This window comes from Octodon degus, unplaced genomic scaffold, assembly GCF_000260255.1.
Source record: "Octodon degus isolate 3935 unplaced genomic scaffold, OctDeg1.0 scaffold00112, whole genome shotgun sequence".
Taxonomy (NCBI): domain Eukaryota; kingdom Metazoa; phylum Chordata; class Mammalia; order Rodentia; family Octodontidae; genus Octodon; species Octodon degus.
Genome location: NW_004524688.1, coordinates 7,691,672 through 7,701,817, shown reverse-complemented (window position 1 = coordinate 7,701,817; position 10,146 = coordinate 7,691,672). Strand labels below are relative to the sequence as shown.

Here is a 10,146-nt window from a genome sequence, read left to right as displayed (position 1 = left end):
GGAGAGGAGAGGAGAGGAGAGGAGAGGAGAGGAGAGTTTTTTCTGCCTAAGGGATTCAACAAAGAATTTTGTAAAAGAGCCAGGCGCTTGGGCCATGTGAACTGAATGTCATTTTGCATCTCCTGGGCAATGATGACCCCATCTCCAGGCCTGTACCAGAATCTCTCTTCTGATATTCTTTCTCTTTTCTGAGCCCACCTCTTGTCTTGTGAACTCTGTTCCCTGAGGATGAGCCAGTCTTGTTCTGTTAGAGCCCCTTTATGTTGAACTGCTGTATAGCTGGCTGCCTTTTTTTTTTTTTTTTTTTTTCCAAACCGGGGATTGAACTGAGGCCCATGAGCTTGCCAGGGAATGCCCCTTTATGGATGTCACATCACCCACCACATGTTGCTTGATGGATGAAAATGAAGTTAAAAGCCTGGCACTGAGTTAGCATTCTGTCTCCTCTGTGGCCCTACTTTTATTGTGCCAATAGCAGGCTGATTCTGAGGGAAGAAGCACTGAGGAGTTTCACTTTGTTGGGCCCTAACCTTGCTACCTCAGGTAAGACCCCACATTTATTCTGTGGTCTAGTAGGGCTGCTTTTGGTGGGTTATTTGTGGTCTCAGTTGGGTTTTGCTTAGAGGTGCAAAGAGTCTTGAGAACTTGGAAAAGCCATTGTAAAGCTTTCACGTTGATCCATAATGGTGACTCGAGTGAAGTGTAGTAAGTTATTGAAAAGTTTGTATTTGGGTGGTACATTATTGAGAATTTTATATTGTCTTAAGATGTAGTTATAGTATATAATTAGTGAAGCCAAATTTCTATCTCAATGCTGAGAAGCTAACATTTTAACCATTTTCTCTCCAAAGGCCAGGAAACCTGAAACCTAAATTGCCTAGGCTAGGCTTGAATTTATGATACTCCTGCCTCAGCCTCTTAGAGTGCTGGGATTGCAAGTGTATTCCACCACACCCAACTGCATAGTCTGCCTGCCTGCCTGCCTGCCTGCCTGCCTGCCTGCCTGCCTGCTTGCCTGCCTGCCCTTCTGTCTGTCTGTCTGTCTTGTCTTTCTTTCTTTTGGTGAAACCAGGGATTGAACTCAGACCCTTGTACTTGCCAGGGAAGCACTTCTTCTACTGAGCCATCTCCCTGGCGCCCCCTGAGGCTATATTTTTGAAGAATATGTTTGTGTTGTGTGGTGTTGAGCTATTAGTTTGAAACATTTTTATTGACTTTCTGATGAAGCCTAGTACTTTAATATTCATCCTTTCTACTCTTCTTCATTGGAGATTTATCATTAAAAGTTCTTTGTAACCAAACAAGGAGAAATGAATACAAAGTAGAGACCCTTATCCTTCTTACTAGCTTCAGTGTCTTGTCACAAGGTCAGACTTGACTGTGTTGGCTTGCTCCTAACTCCCGTTTGCAACTTAGCCAAACATTTAACAAAATCAGCACTCAGAATAGTATGCTGCTCGTGTAATGTAAGTGCTATTCATGAGAACCCAAGTTGAGTGCAAGACTGTGACTCCAAACTCTCTGTTCCAGCTGCCTGTCACATAGTTCCTCTACCCTCCATCCTAATTAGAGGCCCTGGTAGAGGTTAGTCCCCATAGGCTTTCTTTTTCTGTGTTTTCCTGGATATTCTTGTGTGCCCTTCCCCCAGCTCCTCATGTAGACTTTAGCAGCAGTTTGTCTAATTCTATAGGATAGCTCATTGGGAAAGTGCACTGTATGTGTGATTGGCCCTGGGGAAGATTGGCATCATTAGATTGTTGAGTGTCCTACCCAGGCAGGAACACTATTTTGTTCAAGTATTCTGTGTTTTCCAGAAGAATGTTGACAAGTTCTCCCTACGTTTTGTACATTTCTTCTTACACTTATTCTTACCTATTTGATCATTTTGTTGCTTTATTAATGTGGTTTCCTTTGCCACAATACCCTTTGTTTATTGTTTGTACATATGAAGACTTCTGAGTTTTGTAGGTTAATTTCAGGTTCTGTTAATTTTGGGACTCCTCAGTAGGGTCAATGAAGGTCCAGGAAGGGGTTGGGTGTTTTCAGCAGAAGGCAGGAATCTCTTACCTAACTCTACCACTTCTGTGTGTACTACAGGTCCCATTTGAGTGGTTGTCTCTATCCCATGTTCCTAAAATGTGTCCAGAGGGATTTCCTACTTCTGAGAAACAGCTGGTACCAGCATAGCAGCTTCATTTGATCTGGGTTGCCACATGGCAGACCTTTGGCTTTTGTCATGATTCACAGTGAATGTGTGTTGATTGAGTGAGGAGCAGGTTCTTAGCATGGCCCTGTGAGGTAGCTCTTGTTCACTTACCTGGGATGTAGAAGCTTGGGGTCACATGTGCAAGGCCAGCTGCTAATTGTAGACTCAGAGCACAGGAGAGGATGCCTTGTACCTTTTCTGAGTCCATGATGATTGTCTCATTTCTTCTCTTACCATAGGCCCGGTATAAGCAGAGCCTGGACCCCACTGTCGATGAAGTCAAGAAACTCTGCACATCACTACGTCGCAACGCCAAGGAGGAACGCGTCCTTTTCCACTACAATGGCCATGGGGTGCCCAGACCCACAGTGAATGGTGAGGTCTGGGTTTTCAACAAGGTGGGTCTAGTGTTTTCCTATTCACAGGCTACTTAGCTGGTTGCTCAGCTTAGGCATTGCTCACCAGTAGCTGTGCTAAGCCATGGCTATTTAATTTGTTCAGCAGCCTAGAGTGCAAGAAGGTGGACTGGGATGCAGGCTCAGTTTTCCATAGGAAATTTGGTGATCCCCTCACTGTTGGTGACAAAAGCTGAAAAATAGGCACATGGGCCATTTTTGGAGTAATGCTGCTAAAAGGTCCAAACCACAGCGTGAGAAGATGGTGGCACACTCTCAGTACAAGGGATTATTGGTAGTTCTCTGAGTAGAGGCCTCAAGAGCACCTTCCTCTTATCTAAACAGTTTTTGTTAGAGGCTTTGCTTCAGTGATCTTAGAAATCAAGATGCTCTGAGTGGTCTAAAGAGCTCAGTCCTAGCCACTCTGCAGAGACACTGTAGTCCTTCCCCCCTGAGATCAAATGGCCACCTGGAGACTTGTTGGCCAGCAGGAAAACTGGAGAGACTTAGAGGAAGCTTCCAGGGCCTTGTGCATGAGCAGAGGAATTTTGGAGGTGCTAGCCCCAGCCTTCGCACAGGGGCAGGACCATTTCTCCTTTAGATGTATCTAGAAACTAATTCATTTTTGTAATTAAATATTAAGTGATACTATGAATAGCCAGGTATCTACCACCATCAGGAAAGAAGTGTCCTGAGGTCCTTGCATGGCCTCCTTGTCTCCCCCTTCCTCCCTACATGACTGGGTCAGGGAATCTGGACCTTCTTCTTACTGTGTTCTTGGTAGATCCCTACACTTTTTTGGAATGCATACACCATGGGTCTGAGAGTCTCTGTCAGTGCCCAGCAGTAGGCTTCTGTGTGTCCTTATTTTACTCGCTCTTCTGATCTGTACATCCATGCCTTATCACACGGCAGCTGGATGACTTCTTTCTTCCTAACACATGTGATGCCTACCACATGTGAGGCCATGGCATGCCTGTACTCTCTTGGTGCCTTCTGTGCAGAGAGACATTGCTGGGTCCCATATTTGCACTATTCCAAATGGCACAAGTGTCTCAGATGCATCTTTCTCACCAACAGTGAAAGCTGCTAAAAATTGTTTCTATTTTTACCAGTTGGGTGAACATAGAAAAGATACATTGTATTGAAGTTTGATAACTGTTGAGAGTGAACACATTTTGATTTACATGCTGGCCACATAGACTTCCTCTTCTGTGAAGCACCCAAGCTCATGTGTATGTGGTGTGTGTGTGTGTGTGTGTGTGTGTGTGTGTGTGTGTGTGTGTTATTGCTGTGGATCCTGTCTGGTTTTCATTGAGTTGTTTGTCTTTTTCTTACCTGTTTGAGGGAATTTTTTATATTCCAGACATTATCTCTTCATCGTTCTTATATTCTGTCTTCTCTCTGGATTATGCCTTGTTTAGTTTTTTTCCCCATTCTTTTTATGGTGTGCCTTGATGGACAGAACTTATTTGTTCTGAAATGGTTACACTTGTCACTCTCTCCTTTATGGTGCAGACTTCTTCCTTATTTAAGATGACTTTCTTTCTGTCGAGGTAATACAAATATTTTGTTGTAAATTTTCCTAATGCTTTCATCCATTATATTTAGCTCATTTTTGCCTTGGATTTGTGTTAGAGTGAGGAAGGGTCCAAATTCAGGATTATAAGTTAGTACCTGGTTGTTCCATTACTATTATTGTCAGCTTTGAACTAAATCTTGCACCCTTATTATGTGTTGTGTTTCTGAGCTTTCTGTTAAGCCCTAAGCATCCATCGCACGAAGCCCAGGTTTTCAATACTCTTGGTTTTTGGAAAGGTGAGCACCCTTCTGTTCTGACTTAGCTAGTCTTGGCCCTTTGATCTGTGAAAATATTGAATCCATTATGTTAAGTTTCATGACAATACCTTTTAGAATTGTGTATATCAGTAAGTTATTATGGGAGAGTAAACATCATTAGAATATTAAATCTTCCAAACCATTTTGTTACTTAAGCTTAGTCTCAAATTCAAGCGCTTTAGTGATCCTCCCACCTCAGAGAAGCAGATGCTACCATGCCCAGCAAAGCATGTTTTTAAAAATGTGTGTCAATACAGTTTTATAATTTTCTTCATAATGTTTGTATTCTCTTATTTTCTTATTGGAGTATATGTAAAGGTAAATGATTTTAATATATGTATGTTATATATGCAAGTATCATCAATCTTTTATTAATTCTACTAACTGCATATTCTTGGATTTTCTTAATAATCTGACATGTGAATTTCATTTCTTCTGTTCTAATTCGCACCTTTTATTTTTTATTTTTTTCCTGCACTCTCTAGGAGACTGGGGCAGCATCTGAATACTTCTGTGTCTCCTTTGTCATTTCTGGCTGAAGCTTTCTGTTTTATTATGTGGTATTCATGTAGGCTATTTTGGGAGGACAAGACATCTTTTATTGGATTAAGAAGTTCTGTTTCCACTTTGATTTCTTTCTTTTTGTTTGTTTCTTGTTTTTTTGAGACAAAGTCTTGCTGTGTAGTTCAGTCTAGGCTTGAATTCACTATGCAGCCCAGGCTGGCCTTGAACTTGTGGCAATCCTTCTGCCACGGTACTAGTATTACAGGCATGCGTTGCTATGATTTCTTAAAATCATGAATTTTCTGAAGCCATTAATTTTATGTCTATTAAGATGGTTTTAGGATTTCTCACCTTTTAACTGGTAATGTGTCAAATGATAACTGGGTATACTTTCTATTCTTGGAATAACCTATTTGTCATGATGAACTGTTTTATACAGAGTTTAACTCACTTTGGTGAAATTTGTTTGGTGTTTTAAATCTATGTTCATATATGAGATTTGTTGGGGATTTTCTTTTCTCTTGCTGTCTTTGCCTGCTCTCAGTAATAACTGATCTTAAAAAATAAGTTGGGAAAAAAATAAGTTGGGGACATAGTTATTGTAGGATTTGAAGTACTTATTGTGTATGTGTTGGTAGAATTTGCAGATGAGGCTAAATGTGGTTATGCTGAGGGAGGTTTTTTTCCCTCTATAGTTGAAGAGTTTGAGTGCTTCCTTCTCAAGTCAGGAGTGTTCACCTAGCTAAATCTTGAAATTTGTGGACATTGATTGCTAATGATAACGCTTTATTAACTTGTCAGTGTCTGGGGTGTCTTAGTGATGTGTCATTTATTATTTTGGTACTGATTATATATGCTTTCTCTAACTAGTTTTGTCAAAGAAGCAACTTTGAAATTTGATCCTTCATGAATTGGAAGAGCCATAGAAGAATTTACCTCTGTGCTTTTCTCTAATGGACAGCAGATGTGGCTGCCTAGTTTGCTGTATCTTTCCATGGACCACTATTGTTTCCATGAACTATTTGAAAGATGCAGGTATCGTGACATTAAGAATGAGGGTATTGGGCCGGGGAGATGGCTCAGTGGAATAAGTGCTTCCCTGGCAAGCACAAGGGCCTGAGTTCAAACCCCAGTTCTGCCAAAAAAAAAAAAAAAAAAAAAAAAGAATGAGGGTGTCTTTCTGCCTAAACACAGTCAGTTCCATGGTACCATTTACTAGAGCCCATATTCATACTTCCACAGCTATCTCAAAAGTGTGCATCAACAGCACTTTTCACTTCTTCCTTCTGTGCTCTGCTTAGGCCTTGCCAAAGTTCACATACCGCGCCCATCCCCAAGACTTGCAGTGTCCTTGAACAGTTTCCTTGACTGTGCATCAGTCTTCTTGTTTTTGTTGTCTTTGTCAACAGTGACATTTTTAAAAAATAAATTTTACCTTATTATTTTCCTTTCATAAGTTAGAATAGTTACATATCTGACTTTTAAAAGCATTAGTAGACCTTGATTTTTAAATGTTTTAGTTTTACAGAAAAACTGAATAGTTCAGAAAATTTTCGCATACTGCACAGGTCTCTGATTTTCTTCTGTTATTGGTGTCTTGCTTTGTTGTTTTACATTTGTTACAACTGATGAACCACTATTGATGCATTGTTATTCACTGTTCATGGTTTATGATACAGTTCCTTCTTTGTTTTGGACATCCTGTGAGTTTTGAAAAATGTATGATGTCATGTATCTGGCATTACAATATCATGTGGAGTTCTTTCATGGCTCTAGAAGTCTTTTGTGTGTCACAACTTTACTACTGTCTCTCTTCTTCCTCTTTAGAATTGTTTTTTCTAGAAAGTACCATAGTTAGAGCAATAATGCATGTAATCTTTTCACACTGGCTTCTTTTATTTAACATTATGCATTAAAGGATTCTCTGTCTTCTCATGGCTTGACAGATCATTTCTTTTTATTACAAGTAATATTGTTATGTAGCAGAGCTTATCTGTTCACTTTCTGACAGTTATCTCAATTCCTTTAATGTTTGGCAATTATGAATAAGGCTATAATAAACATTTGTATGCAGGCTTTTGTGTGGACCTACATTTTCATCTCATTTGGGTAGATTTATAGTGCGTGATTGCCGGATCATGTTTGCCAGACTTTCTTCCAGAGTATCTGTGCCATTTGAATATCCACCAGCATTGAGTGAAGCTGTTGTTGCTCCATATCCTCACTAGCATTTGGTGTTATCTGTATTTGGATATTAGTCATTCTTGTGGGTATATAGGGATGTATTATTATTGAATTTGTAATTGTTATTATTCCTTAATTTGTAATGACATATGATGTTGAACAGCTCATATGCTTTTGTGCCATCTGTATTGCTTTCCTTGCTGAGGTGCTTGTTCAGATCTTTGGCCTTTTTTGTGGTGCTGGGATGGAACCCAAGGACTAGGTAAATGATCTACAACTGAGCTATACCTATGGGCCTGCCCCTTTTAAAAGTCAGGTTGTGTGCTGTCTAGTCATGGTATTTAAAATTTTTTTCTACATTTTGTTTGTTTATTTTTAAGTCTTTTTATTACTACATGATGATTACACTTACGGGAAATTGATACATGTATTTAACATACCTTAATTCTTTTTAATTCTCTTCCCTTCCCTTCCCCTTCTCTCCATCTCTGGTCCCCTTCCTATTTGCAAAAGATATTTGCACATTTTAGATGTCAGTCTTTTATCAGATAGATGCTTTGTAAGTATTTTCTCCTAGCTTGTGGCTATTCTTATTTACTGGGGTAAATAAGATGTTCACTTTTTAAAGGGTGTTGTAATCAGGTTTTGCAGGTGTCTTAGTTACTCTTCTCTCATTGCTGGGACAAATGCCTAACACTCAAAATGAAGGAAGGAAAGGTTTATTTAGCTCACACTTACTGGAGGTTTCAGTCCATACTCAGCTGGCTCCAAGGCAGCCTGGCACATGTCAGAGAGCAACCTTTCAAGGTGGCAGCAAAGGGCAAGAGCACAAGGGAGAGGTAGCAGCAGCTCAAGCCCTTAGCTTCTCTTACCCCCCCCCTTACATTATAATGCAGATTACCTGCCCCGGGGCAGGTGTAGCATCCACACCCATAATAATCACAAACTCCAGAAGCAGCCCCATGACTGTATGAGGCTTTGGTGGGACATCTAGACACAAACCATAACAGCAAGGGAAAAGAATTAATACAGGACACATGATTTATAGGATTATTTTATAATATTCACTCTAAGAGTGAAATGTGGAAGAGTGTAGGAGATCTCTCCACACATACTAGAGACCCAAAGAAACCAGCCGAGGGCCTGGATCCCATGGCAGCATTTGCCAAAGTCCAGCTGGAGGCCAAGAGCCCACAACAGTGTTTCATGCAAGCCTGTTTCAAGGATCTGTGCTGGGAAGCCCCAAAGGTCAGTGATGGGAGCTAGAAAGCCTGTGCTGTCAGGCTGAGGGATGTGCACTGAAGCCAGGAAGCAACACTTGAAGTAAGGACCAGAGCTACTCTGATAAGTACTATACCCATCCTCAGCAACAGCAAGGTCCCGAACTTCTCTTATGGTGAGAACAGTGCATGTGAGGATAGGCAGCACAACAAGCTTCTCCAGGAGAATCAGCAGGCCACCTCTTCTTTCCATTTCTTTTTTATGCTATTGGCAACAATCCTCAAGTGGGCCTTCCACACCCATGCTGAATCCCACCATGATTCAGTTTAGCTAGGCATTATAAGTTGCCCACTAGTTGTCAGTCCACTGCAGAAGGCTTGAATCAGTTATTTTCCACACTGTCCAAAGCTGTGGCTCACTTTCTTTGCTTCTTTGAGTTTATGTCAGACTGGATCAAAAAGCCTGATAAAGCTTTTACTGTCCACAGAAGTGCCCTGTAAATACAGAAATGTGAAAGGGTTGATTATGAAGGGGAAAGCTCTGTTATCCCTACTGCTCATGAGAAAGCTGGCATGACTGTTTAATAATCACCAAGCATACGTCAGGTTGATGAGCATTGCTGGGAATGAAGATGGACATTTCCTAGAGAGTAGCAGGCCAGTCTGTCAGGAACACACATTTCATCCTGTGTGCATACACTTAATGTCAGAATTAAACACACAGCAAAATAGAACTAAAGAGGTAAATAAATATATCCATAAGCTTAGCATGAAATCTGAATATCCTTCTTTTTTTTTAAATTTTTTTTTTATTTATTTGAGAGAGAGAGAGAGAGAGAGTGTTGGTGTGTGTGTGTGGCCAGCTCAGCCCACCAGGGGGCGGGGCTGGCTGGCATGTGGTGCTGGGATTGAACCACGGTCCCTGATGCTTTGCTAAGCTTGTTCTAAGTAGGTGCTTTAGGCCACTGAGCCATCTCTCCAGCCCCCTGAATATCCTTCTTATAGTAGTCAGTAAATCAGAACTGGTACGTAAAATTGATTGTTAAAAATTTCCTTACAAAATATTTTAGGCAGAGTGTATATTCTTTTTACTTCTTATGCTAAAAAGTCCTATTAATGGGAAAGACCTGAATAATATTATTAATCACCCCAACTTAACATATAGGATACTCTATCCAACAACGGCAGAAATCATGTTTTAAAGTGGACTGTTTATCACATGCTAGGCATAAAAATATCTTAATCAAGTTTAAAGGTATGAAACCATAGAATATATTCTCAGACTATGAAATTTCAAATTATGAGCTATCTGGAGAAGTCCCAAATATTTGGAAATGAAATAGCGTATAAGTCAAAGAATTGTATGGAAAAATAAAAACTAATTCAAACTAAATAATAATGAAAAGGTAACATCAAAAGTTGTATGTCATTAAAACTATTTTACATGGAAGCGTGTTCAATTCTTATATGATAAGAAATGCTTTAAAAATGAAATCTGATATAGCTCAGCACCTCAGCACCTACCTGGCAAGCATAAGGTCATGAATTTAATTCATGGTACCAAAATGAATGAATGAATGAACAAATGAACAAATAAGGGATGGGGAGATGGTTCAGTAGAATAAGCACTTGCCTGGCAAGTGCCAGAGCCTAAGTTCGATCCCCAGTCCCACCAAAAAACCTCCCCCCAAAAATAAGAACTCTGGGCCCGGCCAGATAGCTCAGCAGATTAAAGCACCTGCTTAGGCAGATACAGGGGCTGGGATTCAATCCCTGGCAAGCTGTGCTGGCCCCGCCC

The 10,146-nt window shown here is 40.5% G+C and overlaps 1 protein-coding gene across 2 annotated transcripts in view; it reads left to right on the top strand.

Moving 5' to 3' along the window:
- Window positions 1-10,146, top strand: part of Rptor (regulatory associated protein of MTOR complex 1) — a 427,093-nt gene that overhangs the window by 178,413 nt on the left and 238,534 nt on the right. For both annotated transcript variants that reach the window (XM_023699242.1, XM_004639505.2), the window contains exon 4: window positions 2,446-2,604. In XM_023699242.1, coding sequence (XP_023555010.1) covers window positions 2,446-2,604 — 159 coding nt within the window. The remainder of the gene's footprint in view (window positions 1-2,445; window positions 2,605-10,146) is intronic.